Genomic DNA, 13799 nt, shown 5'->3' with positions numbered 1-13799 from the left:
CCTACGTAGGGAGAAATGATCATCATAATAAAATAAGAGAAATCAGAGTTCGAACGGAAAGATTTAGGTGTTCCTATTCCCCGCGCCATTCGAGAGTGGAATGGTAGAGAAGTAGCATGAAAATGTTTCGATGAACCCTCTGCCAGGCACTTAAGTGTGAATTACAGAGCAACTATGTAGGTGTAAATCACATCAGAAATAAAAGAATTTCGCATGAAATCTCATTATGTTATTACATTGTTTTTGTTACAATTATTATTAATTGTACAGAGACATTATCCACAGGAATATTTTGTGAATAATTATTTTTATATGCCTTAAATTCATTTGTATTGAATTCAAACTGATAGGAGCTACAATATACGAGGGCAGTTCAATAAGTAATGCAACACATTTTTTTTCTGAAACAGGGGTTGTTTTATTCAGCATTGAAATACACCAGGTTATTCCCCAATCTTTTAGCTACACAACACTATTTTTCAACGTAATCTCCATTCAATGCTACGGCCTTACGCCACCTTGAAATGAGGGCCTGTATGCCTGCACGGTACCATTCCACTGGTCGATGTCGGAGCCAACGTCGTACTGCATCAATAACTTCTTCATCATCCGCGTAGTGCCTCCCACGGATTGCGTCCTTCATTGGGCCAAACATATGGAAATCCGACGGTGCGAGATCGGGGCTGTAGGGTGCATGAGGAAGAACAGTCCACTGAAGTTTTGTGAGTTCCTCTCGGGTGCGAAGACTTGTGTGAGGTCTTGCGTTGTCATGAAGAAGGAGAAGTTCGTTCAGATTTTTGTGCCTACGAACACGCTGAAGTCGTTTCTTCAATTTCTGAAGAGTAGCTCAATACACTTCAGAGTTGATCGTTTGACCATGGGGAAGGACATCGAACAGAATAACCCCTTCAGCGTCCCAGAAGACTGTAACCATGACTTTACCGGCTGAGGGTATGGCTTTAAACTTTTTCTTAGTAGGGGAGTGGGTGTGGCGCCACTCCATTGATTGCCGTTTTGTTTCAGGTTCGAAGTGATGAACCCATGTTTCATTGCCTGTAACAATCTTTGACAAGAAATTGTCACCCTCAGCCACATGACGAGCAAGCAATTCCGCACAGATGGTTCTCCTTTGCTTTTTATGGTGTTCGGTTAGACAACGAGGGACCCAGCGGGAACAAACCTTTGAATATCCCAACTGGTGAACAATTGTGACAGCACTACCAACAGAGATGTCAAGTTGAGCACTGAGTTGTTTGATGGTGATCCGTCGATCATCTCGAACGAGTGTGTTCGCACGCTCCGCCATTGCAGGAGTCACAGCTGTGCACGGCCGGCCCGCACGCGGGAGATCAGACAGTCTTGCTTGACCTTGCGGCGATGATGACACACGCTTTGCCCAACGACTCACCGTGCTTTTGTCCACTGCCAGATCACCGTAGACATTCTGCAAGCGCCTATGAATATCTGAGATGCCCTGGTTTTCCGCCAAAAGAAACTTGATCACTGCCCGTTGTTTGCAACGCACATCCGTTACAGACGCCATTTTAACAGCTCCGTACAGCGCTGCCACCTGTCGGAAGTCAATGAAACTATACGAGACCAAGCGGGAATGTTTGAAAATATTCCACAAGAAATTTCCGGTTTTTTCAACCAAAATTGGCCAAGAAAAACAATGTGTTGCATTACTTATTGAACTGCCCTCGTACTTAGGTATTCCACGTGTAAATTCTACTTGTGTGGATTTAAAACCTATAGATGTAATAGTAGTAGACTTTGGTATTGCATGAATACATGAGTTTATACGTTGATCTAAGTCCTTCGCATGCACATTATGCTTGTGCACATAGAAAATCACTGAATAGTCCGATGAGTTATGGTTGCCACTGGCTCAGCCTGTCTGTTCCAGCACATAATAAACTGTATAGAGCATGCAAATTGGAAACACTTGAATGACTTAAATAAATGCAGTGTGGAGAGTTTCCAGATGTCAATTTCAGTGTCGGAGCTCCATAATTGTTGACGATAGGCGTCTTCTTGGTAAAGATGGAGATGTCTGGAGGAGGACAAGTGGGGTAATACTTTGTAATCATCAAATTCTTGATGTATTCTGTCATGTTACATAGAAGGTCCCACTTCCTCTTTGTAAACTTCACTTTAGTGTTGTGCTGAAATTTTATAATGTCTGTTATTATTTGGCAGCCATTATCCGGTGCTATTCCTACGTTTACATGCTTAAATCTGCTTGCAGTTAGTAGGTAAGCAGTGGTGAAGAGCAGTAAGCTGAATTCACTTAGCTGTGGCTGGATGAGCGGTAGTGAACATATTGGAAACTAAATATCTGGGGACAGATGAGTGTCGTACTCGAATGTATCAGGTAATGCTGGTTTCTGCTCCAAGACATAAGGGTGCTGTTGCACTGAGGGAGAAATAATAATAATAAACTGAGGCACTGGTCATTACTGAATAATAATGAGCAGTGAGAGAGAGAGGAAAGGGTTGATAATACTTACATTCGACAATGTGAGTCAATATTTTATTCTGCCTGGACGTGGCAGATGTCTGCTGACGCTCTTTCATGATGAGCGAACTTTCACAATTGTGTACAGAGTATCAGTGCCGAGCCCATCTGATGGTTAGCTGACCCGGACAATATGGATAAGTGCTGGGATAGAGAACTGCAGTGCCACAGAAATTGGAACAACTCTTTTGGACATGGGGGTGGGCAGGGGTCTTCATTTTAATTGTGGAGGCCTTATTAGGTCATAAATTATACTAAGATAAGGTTGCCTTGGAAAAACATCCAGCAGCCATATTGTGTCATGGTTTATAGCGACAAAGATAAGGGTGACATGTAGTGGTAGCCATATCCGATCATAATGGTCCTAAATATACAGGGTGTAAATTTTAAGTTGACAAGCCAGAATAACTCGATAAATAAGCTTCACACGAAAAAATGTGTATAATCCAAAGTTGATTATTTTCGAGGTGGACATCTGCTGGTGCTAAAATTAGCCCGCCACCCCAGCCCCTGGGGTTGGGGTAGGAGGGAACTTAAAAATTTCAAATGGGAACCCCCATTTTTTTATTGCACGATCCGATTATACATAAAAAACTACGTACATTTTGTCTTAAACATTTGTTTTGATTCTTGGTAGTTGGCGCTGTAATTCAAGAAAATCCGTGTTCTCATTTTTGCGTGGAAAATGGTTACGGGTATACACACATAAAAGAAAAGCAATCAGCTTTAATTTATCTGTTGCACGAAAAATCGTAACTTAACAAATTGCAATTACTTTTTTTTAATTTGGGCTTTGTCTAACATGGCACAACATTATTTCCCCCCAGAAAATCGAAAAACACATGACACCTACAAATTAAACGAGTCAAGCAGACTTAAATAACAATACGTATCATTTGAACTACATGAAAACTCATGTGTTTGTGAATCATCAGTAATAAATACAGTTATTCTTGTCATTCTAACTGGTTTAAATGACGTATGACGCTGTCACGTCTAGGTATACACTGGCTACCTTAAGTTTAACGAACTTGATGGTTACATTAAGTACAAGGCGTCGTTATTTTTATGTAGAAAAAATCTAAGAACTTGTTAGGTACATTGCCTCAGCACATAACAACCAGCAAATACAGTAGAAGTCCGCCAATTGCAATTACAAATCAGTTTCTCTCCGATGATAAAAGAAACAAAATTTCGTCACAGAGATTTCGAGGTTCACTGAAAAATGTAAAAGGCCTCAGGGTGCTCTGAACAACCAATGAGACCGGTGAGGGATATTGTTTCATCATTTTTGTCTGGCAGCTCGTCAGCACGCGAGGTATCTCTTATATACCAGTTATATTCCGCCTGGAAACTGACGACGTCAAGGGGGAGCTAGTTCTGGAGTCAGCCTGTTACCGCTGTGGGTACTCCCGAAGCATAAACATAGAGCTGGTTTTACAATTATCCAACCACATCAAGAAAGAGTTCGAAATTAACGACAGTATTTGCATCAGGTGAATACAGTGAAGTGAACGCGACGGTTTCACGTGGTCTCCAAACCGTAACCGTGTTAGCGCCGCCAAAAGCGAAAAAATGGCTCTGAGCACTATGCGACTTAACTTCTGAGGTCATCAGTCGCCTAGAACTTAGAACTAATTAAACCTAACTAACCTAAGGACGTCACATACATCCATGCCCGAGGCAGGATTCGAACCTGCGACCGTAGCGGTCGCTCGGCTCCAGACTGTAGCGCCTAGAACCGCACGGCCACTCCGGCTGGCCCGGCAAAAGCAATTACGAGCTCTAAACAGTGTTGAAAACAACCAAACTATCCCGAAAATCCCCGATGGCATGCTCCTAATCATATACAGTTAAAACTACTAACTGGCTAATATGGGAACTGAATACCTCTACTATATTTAACACCTATGAAACCTAGATCGCAACTATTCTCTCACACGTCAGTTCTGCTAAGATATTCGCTCCACCACAGTTGTATCACTCCCTCAGCACAATTGAGCGTCATGCATTCAACCCTTCCTTCTGCATACGTTTATTCCTCCGGTATGGATCGTTTACCATCTCGTCTAATTTCCCACTCCCGCTATTAAACTGTCCGCGTCTTCAGTTGAGTGGTCAGCACGGCTGACTGTAATGCAAAGGACCGGAGTTCGATTCTCGGTACTGCCAGGGATTTTTACTCTGTGGGAGGACTGGTGCAGGGCGCACTCAGCCTCGTGAGGCGAAGTGAGGCGCTACTCAACCGATCAGTAGCGGCTTAGATTAATTCGTGATATGGACAACCAGTTGCCGGCGGAGTGGCCGAGCGGTTCTAGGCGCTTCAGTCCGAAGCCGCGCGACTGCTACGGTCGCAGGTTCGAATCCTGCTTCGGGCATGGATGTGTGTGATGTCCTTAGGTTAGGTTAGGTTTAAGTAGTTCTAAGTTCTAGGGGACTGATGACCTCAGATGTTAAGTCCCATAGTGCTCAGAGCCATTTGAACGATTTTGAAGTAGCGGTTCTAAGGCCAAATATCCCGACAGCGACCCGGAAGGTGGCGTGCTTACCGCATGCCGCTCCATACAGCGTCCTATGAAGCCACTGACAGAGGATTACACGGCGGCCGGTCGGATGCGATTGGCCCGTCCGAGGCCAGAATACGGAACTTTGTCCACCTACCTTAACTTTATTAAATTTGACACCTTCGTATATACTACACTATCTGAAAACTCGGCACCAACAACCCCAGTGCTTCCCTTCTTATTCCTGGTATGCAGTCGTGCCTTAATCGACACGTCCAACCTATTCTACAACAACACACACTTAATACGTTCGTCCAAAGAAACTTCAACTGTTCGGGGCGCCTCCAGACACGTCTTTGGCCTGAAATCTTATCGACAAGAGCAGAATTGTCTTCAGTAATGAGTCCAGCTTAGAACTGAGCCATGATGACCAGCGAAGACGTGTCTTCAGACGCCCTGGACAACGATGGGATACCAGCCTGACTGTCACCGCTTGGCGCGACAACCTGGAGTGACTGTATGAGGTGCCATTTCTTTCTATGGCAACATCCCTTTGGTTTTCATCCGCGACGTTCTTATAGCACAGTGGTACGTCGACAATATTCTACGCCCCGTTTAGTTCTCCATCGTGGCAATCAATCCTGGGCTTACATTTCAGCAAGATAATTCCCGCCCGCACACGGCGAGAGTTACTACTGCCTGTCTTCGTACTTGCCAAACCCTACCTTGGCCAGCAAGGTCACCGGATCTCTCCCCAACTCAGAACGTTTGGAGCATTATGAGGAGGGTCCTCTAACCATCTCGGGGTTTCGACAATGTAAGACGGCAATTGGATAGAATATGGCATGATATCCCAATACCTCGGTCAATGCCAAGCTGAACAACAACTTGCATAAGGACAAGAAGTGGACCAACACCTTTTCGGTTTGCTCAATTAGTGATGCTCTCACTCTTGAATAAATTATCGAACTTTTCTAAAATTGTAATCATTTGTCTCTCTGTACATGTACATCACATCCACCCATCTCCGTCCTGTTCGGATAATTCTTTCGTGGTGCGTCGTTTTTTTATTTTTTTGAGAGTGTGCGTTATTTGAATTTGTTGCATTTTAACCAATTTGGCTGAAGAATGGGCTGCATATACCGCCGTAGCCCCCAAATTCCATATGGGCTTCGCCGCATTCTACCTTGATGATCTGTTGTCACTAGCCATATTAACCTTCACAAGCACAATTTATCCCCTACAGACCACAGTCACTCGACATGCGCTGCTCCTCCTAAGAGAATGCCGTCGTCTTTACGGACCCTTCCTTCACATCAGGGACTGGAATATTCTTACACATCACCGTTAACTAAAGCGGCACATCCGTTACCTTCTACACGCCATAAACTCTGTGACTGGTGGTAGATACGTTTAAAAGTTCCCATAAACTCGACAAGTCCCATAAACTCAACAAAATAATGGAAAGCAGTCCACCACCTCACCGCTTCTAATACCCCATCACAATATCCTCTCCTTCATAACAACGGGATCCGGTTCCTAGCTGAGTGGTCAGCGCAAATGAATGTCATGCGGAGGACCCGGGTTCGATTAATAGTACTGCTAAGAATCTTTCCCTGATGAAACTAGTGGCAAGGGCCCATCCGTATCACATCCGCATGACACTACGGAGCAGAGAATGACACGGTGGTCTAGAGACATATTACCGCTACCTGAAAACCCCCTAAACCAGTCTTATTGCCCCACACCTAGATTATATCATCACTGATCCCATTGATCCATACTTCGATCAGTCTGTAGACCACGAACATACAAATAAAACTACCCCAGTACTCACTCCCATCCCATCTCTAATACAGCAACACAAAATGAGTGAACACACCCATTACATCTTAACAAACTAAAACAACACTTGTCAGAAACACAGTACAGCACCTCGTCACCACTCAGTTACATATTGTAACTTTAAAGGGAGGCCATTTTCGTTTTTACCAGCTCTAGCATAACCGTAAAATCTTTACCCGAACTCTGGATAGCCTTCAAAATACTCCTATTTCATGAAGCGAGCAAACCATGCAGTGAATAATCATTGTACCGACCCGTTACACTTACTTCCATGTTCAGAAAGGCTTTTGAATTTGTTCTAACACAACACATCTACAGACTTACAGAACAGCACCTTCCTGTCCCTGACACCTAGTGTTTCTTCTCTCCCAAACGCCGAATTTATGCCTTCTGGCGATTTCAATGTTCGCAACTGAAGAAAGCGTGTCTCTCTGTTAAGTGGAACGCATTAGCAACTGCGTCTACTGCACTGACAGACCGTCTCCTGTTGTCCAGTTGTGACCACCTATCTGCCGAAACCAATCTTGGAGAAATTTTGGTGCAACTGGTTCTATGCTTCAATGAAAGTATAACTGTCAGTTGCAGATACTCTTTGTCCAAAGAAAAATAATGGGCTAATTAACTAACCGAAAAATTTGGGCTATAACGCTATAGAATTTCTGCACAGCTAACTATATCATGTGTGAAATCCATTACGTTGCCGTCAATACTATCCGCAAAGCCATTAGTGTATACCATTATCATAAATGGTCCTATGAAACTGCCTTAGGGCACGCCAGTTATTACTTGAGGGCCTGCAGATGACCCTACACCAACGATAACGTGCTCCGTACTGCCCGTTACGAAATGTTCGATCCAGTTGCAAACTTTAAATGATGACCCTGGGAATATACTATAATGGCTCTGAGCACTATGGGACTTAACTTCTGTGGTCATGAGTCCCCTAGAACTTAGAACTACTTAAACCTAACTAACCTAAGGACATCACATACATCCATGCCCGAGGCAGGATTCGAACCTGCGACCGTAGCAGTCGCGCGGTTCCGGACTGAGCGCCTTAACCGCGAGACCACCGCGGCCGGCGAATATACTATAATCCCCTCCACATCGCTCTCGTAAGGATCGTAATGACAAGATTAGATTAATTATAGCACGCCCGGTGACACGGAAAGAATAATTATTTCCGCGCTCCATACGTGAATGGAACCGTAAAAAACTCCCTGTAACCGGTACAGTGGGTCGTACCTTCAGCCATGCACATCGCAGTGATTTGCAGAGTATAGATGTAGCTGCCGATGTACATACCAAATATAAATTGTGTTTTTAGAAGACATCAATGTAAGCCTCACTCAAAAGCTTTTCGAAACTCAAAAAGGGACGCTGGAGCATGTGTTGACAGCTAGATGTTGAAAGAAACCTTCGTGTAGGAGAACAGTGTAGCCGAACATTATGGGACCCGCAGACAAGATACTTTTATATCTATCTAAAAAGCAAAACCAAACTTTCAGCGTTGACTGCAAGACGTAAGAAAGGTTGCGATGCGACAACCTTCCTGAATAAAGTGCAGTATGCATAGCATGCTTTTAAAGTTTAATACTTTAAAAGCGTGATGAGAGTGATGCTAATACTGTTAAATACAAATAGCATAACTATGATTGATCTTGTATTTTTGTGGACCCGCGAGTCGCGACCAGCGCCGCTCCGCGATCTCTTGTCCAATCTTGCTCGGGACGTCAAGTAGTAAAGCAGCATAGCCTTCAGCTGATAGCAGGCAACCTCTAAGAAGGCGCTTAGTAACGTATGGCCTAACCGAGGCCTCAATAGGTATCCGTTTACAATTATATGTATGCAGCCAAGAAGAATCCTGTGCCACTACCTAAGTACGAGGGTCACTCCAAAGGAAATTCACACTACTTTTTAAAAATACAGTTGTCATCCTGCATGTGTGAAAGTTTTACAGTGTGTAGATATATCCTTCTCGCTTGTTTTCAAACTTAGTTCAACCTGTTCCCGTGAGTGGTGCTGTCACAGCATGTCTTCAAGATGGCTGCTACACTTGACATTCGTCAGAAGAAACGTGCTGTCATAGAATTCCTGTGCTGTGTAAACAAAACGGTGGGAAACATCCACAATAGGTTGAAAAAGGTGTATGGAGATGCTGCTGTCGATCGCAGTACAGTTAGTCGGTGGGCAAGCAGGTTGCGTGATGAAAGCGGGCACTGCAATATTGAGGATTGTCCTCTCAGCGGCAGGTCTCATACTGCACACACTCCAGACAATGTGCAGAGAGTTAACGAATTGGTGACTTCTGACAAACGCATCACAGCGAACGAATTGTCACGCTACGTTGGGATAGGGGAAGGAAGTGTTTGCAGAATACTGAAAGCGTTGGCGTTAAAAAAGGTTTGTGCCAGGTGGGTTCCCAGGATGTTGACAGTGGCTCACAAAGAAACACAAGAACACTGAAACACCTGCCTTACATTCCTGACCTGGCTCCATATGACTATCTTCTCTTTGGGAAACTGAAAGACTCTCTTCGTGGAACAAGGTTTGAAGGTGATGACTCCCTTGTGCACGCTGCCAAACAGTGGCTCCAACCGGTTGGTCCATAATTTTACCGTGCGGGTATACAGGCGCTGGTTCCAAGACGGCGTAAGGCAGTTGAGAGCGATGGAAATTATGTGGAGAAATGAAAATATTGTTCCTAAAGGATGTATCTACACACTGTAAAACGTTCAAACATGTAGAATAAAAGACGGATTGAAAAAAAATAAAATAGTGTGCATTTCTTTTGAAGTGACCCTCGTACAATATATATTATTTTTTAACGACTTCTAATTATTTTAGTCTTTGCAGATCCAGACCATTCAGCTAGCACCTTATCGACGATACTGACAAAGCCGGCCGAAGTGGCCGTGCGGTTAAAGGCGCTGGAGTCTGGAACCGCAAGACCGCTACGGTCGCAGGTTCGAATCCTGCCTCGGGCATGGATGTTTGTGATGTCCTTAGGTTAGTTAGGTTTAACTAGTTCTAAGTTCTAGGGGACTAATGACCTCAGCAGTTGAGTCCCATAGTGCTCAGAGCCATTTGAACCATTTGATACTGGCAAAACTGCTATGATTTATATGTTTCTCTTTAGTATTGGCCATCAGTCAACATTGGTGACGACTCGTTCGTCATCATAACGGACAGCATGCCAATAGACCCTGCATTGTGGTCAACATTCTGCGAGTACCCTAACGCCAACAGAGTAGCACTTACCATTAATACGGTAGCCAAGGGCAGCCTAGCAACTCCAGTCTCACTTACACATACTGTAATTACCACTAAACAAGTACTTTAAAACGCTAAGCTAGGCATGATGTGGTTATCCGCTGAATGATATAGACTAAATCAGCAAATAAGATAGTTTTTCACTGGTGAGAAGCGTAGTACTTTCAAAATTGATAATTAGTTGGTAATTACAGGCAATACTTTGTAATTACAGGCATGTTTGACATCTTAGTTGTGAAAGCGCACGGATAATGTTGATATCTTAAATCCACCTTACCCTACCAGTCAGTGCACCTTAACGTGATAGCCGCCAAACATCTAGCGGAAGGATCAGCACCATAAACGTCACCTCTCTAATACACCGAAGAAGTTTTGGGATGAAAGCAGCAGACTTGGACAAAATAAGTTACTCAGTAGCTATTAGGTTCCCCCTGTGATGGTCGTGACTCGTTTAGGAAACGTGCGAGGTGGTGCGGTGGTTAACACGTTGTACCCTCATTTGGATGCGGTTCAGATTCCTTTCTGGCCATCCAGATTGGGGCTTCCCGTAGTTTTCCAAAATTACTTAGGAATATCGCGATTATTCCTCTGAGGAAGGAAGAGAAAGGAAAGGAAAGGGAAGGGACTATTGATATCAACCGAATCAGGACTTTGTTGCGGCATAACAGCGGTGAGTGAAAATGTGTGGCGGACTGGGATTCGAAAGCAGAGTCTTCTGCTTAACAGACAGTTGGATTAACCACTGCGAAACCCGGACACAGTGCTTCTCGCAGTTGTGCGGACTAGCTCGGCACGCCTCTCGCTCGACCATCGCTCGTGAGCCGACTATAACACCACGTTCAAACTCACTTAAATCTTGGTAACCTGCCATTGTAGCAGCAATAACCGTTTTGACAACTGCGCCAGACACTTGTTGTCTTATATAGGCGTTGCCGACTTCAGCGTCACATTCTGCCTGTTTACATATCTCTTTTCTGAAAACGCATGCGTATACCAGTTTCTTTGGCGCTTCAGTGTATATGATAATGACTATCGCGGATCATGGACACATGAGAGCAAGGGAAATTCATTATACAACCATACAATAACAAACACTTGCCTGATCCATATATTTAAGAAAGTGAGGTCACAGACGGAGAAAATACTTGCACTGGATTATTCAAGAAGCTCGGAATTCGAAGCTGTCCAACCATCCTCGTTTTCTTGTGATTTGTTGAAATCATCACAGACGAAATACAGGATAGTTTCTTCTGGCGGCCCCTATTGTTTCATCTCTAATCCTACCCCCATCTTGATTATAATTATGTGGCGCTAATGAGTTCAATATCGACTAAATTAAATGTAGGTCTTCTCCTTACTAATTGATTAGTAGGATACTATAGCTATTACGGACTTCGCACAGTCTAACACGATAAGCACTATTTACAGACTTTTCGTATCCTCAGTTTATATGAATTTTGAGCATAGACAGAAACATACGTTCTCAACTGGTAAAATACATACGTAATCACTTCAGCTACACACATTTTAATTGTGCGTCTATACTATAAATATTTGTAACAACTTGGATTTGTGTCGGATTCAGTGATGGTATGACACCTATATCACTAATTACAGTTAAGAACGAGAGAGAGAGAGAGAGAGAGAGAGAGAGAGAGGCGATAAATACTGTTTCAGTAGCTTGACATGTCATTTAAGTTTGAGATGGTAGAATATGAAAGCAGATAATGAAGCAACATGAAATTATGAATGTAACAATTTACCTGGAACGTATCATTGATTGAGGTGAGTGATATTATCCCTTGAATCCACCGCGCGCCCTGGTTCCCATATTTCAGGAACGATGGCGTCAAGTCCTTAAACGGTCGACTCTGGGGCTTCACGTAGATTTTAAGAGATCCTGCAAAAGACAGAAGTAATATCTCATTAATCTGTATTTGTAGAAATCATTCTCAACAGCCTTAGGATACTGTTAACCGAGCTACTAAAGACGGGATCACAGAAGCGACAAAGTTATTAGTAACGAAGCTAGAGCAAGACAAAGCAGACTATTTTTGGCATAATGAAACCACCTTCTGCTTAGAAACTAATGACTGGAGGTCTGGGTAAAAAGCAAGACGTTCCGCGTTGTTACCTGTTGTTGTTGTTGTCTTCATAGTACGAACTGGTTGTCCATTTCACGAATTAATCTCTTTGGAAATTAAAGAAAAACCAATAAGAGAGCTGAAAGCTTCTGTCAGGACACAAAACTATTTCGCTTGCAGCAGTGGAGTATAAAGTTTCCCGAAGACCCAGTGGCAATTTACTGTATGGCTGTGCTGACAGCCGTAATGTTTCTATTTTGGATCCTCTGATCTTTCTTTGCGGGTTCTTGAATTAGTCCCAAGAGAATCCATACCATTGGTGTATAATAATTAAGCTGATTTCAAAAACACTTGTCCTAAATCTGAAATGTTGTTGTTTCAGTCATTGATTGTGATATCGTGCAGTTCTGAATTCCTCTCTATTGGGAGCTATTCACTTTATTTCAGTATAGCCTCTTCATCCAAAACCATCGATCACCTGCCATACATATTCATATCTAGAGGCCTGATCTCCAAGAACAGTTAACTTCCATTCAGTGATGTGAATTGTGTGCCTCAACGATACAGACGGCTGTACAGTAGGAGTAACATCATAGGAGGGATATTTGTGGAGAGGCCCGACTGACATAATGTTCCTACAGAGGAACTTCATCCTTTTCAGTAGCTGCAGAGGCAATGCTCTGGATGATGTGGCTTCCTGGACGACGGCGTGTGCTCGTGCATTATCACTCTGAAAGACGAGCACATAGCCGAAATGTTGACATTAGGGCTGGACAATAAGTCTTACAGTTAAAATCTCCCTCTGCAGAAAAACTAAGGAGACTGTTCCACTCCTATGATATGAGTTTAACACCACTGGACCCAACTCATCACACGCCACACAGCCATACACTCATAGATATAATAGCAACAAAGCGACCAGATAAAATAATTCGCGCCAATCAGACATCCGCTCCGGGACTGTCTGCTCATGACGTGATGTTCTTAAATTACTCAGTGCATACTACCAAAGAAAAATCTCACCTGGTAACCTACAGAAACCTAAAAAATGTTAACCATGACGCTCTTCAAAAGGATTGCTCAGAATCCCTTGGCATGATATAAGCAATGAACCGACTTTAGACGGAAAAATTCGGGAATTATGTCGCAAAATTATTTCACTGTATGATAAATATGCTCCTCAACGCACTGTCAAGGTAGAGAGAGCTCCCGCTCCGTGGCTCACCACTGCATTGCGCCAGTTAATGAATAAACGTGATGCTGCACATAGGGCCTTCAAGCGTAACCCAACTCCCGAGGCGTACGAAGCTTATAAGAAACTACGAAATAGAACCAAGCAAAGCGTGAGGAATGCCAAAATCAGACATGCCCGCTCTGTCGTATGCGGCATATCAAAACCTGCTGCACTGTGGAAAAAGCTGCGCAGTTTCGGTATAGGGAAGCGAAGATCTGACGCTGTTTATCAAGCATCTGCAGAAGAATTAAACGATTTCTTCTCAACAGCTGTAAACTGCCACGCAGCGACAAATTACCAGCCCCAAGATATCAATCGCTCGAGAGACAAGTTTTTTCTAA

The 13799-nt window shown here is 43.5% G+C and overlaps 1 protein-coding gene across 2 annotated transcripts in view; it reads right to left on the bottom strand.

The window, feature by feature from the left end:
- The window catches only part of LOC124555132 (MAM and LDL-receptor class A domain-containing protein 1-like), a 1074113-nt gene that overhangs the window by 343570 nt on the left and 716744 nt on the right, over positions 1–13799 (bottom strand). For both annotated transcript variants that reach the window (XM_047128944.1, XM_047128945.1), the window contains exon 6: positions 11904–12040. In XM_047128944.1, coding sequence (XP_046984900.1) covers positions 11904–12040 — 137 coding nt within the window. The remainder of the gene's footprint in view (positions 1–11903; positions 12041–13799) is intronic.

This window comes from Schistocerca americana, chromosome X (genome assembly GCF_021461395.2).
Source record: "Schistocerca americana isolate TAMUIC-IGC-003095 chromosome X, iqSchAmer2.1, whole genome shotgun sequence".
Lineage (NCBI taxonomy): Eukaryota > Metazoa > Arthropoda > Insecta > Orthoptera > Acrididae > Schistocerca > Schistocerca americana.
This window is presented reverse-complemented; position numbering and strand designations above follow the sequence as displayed.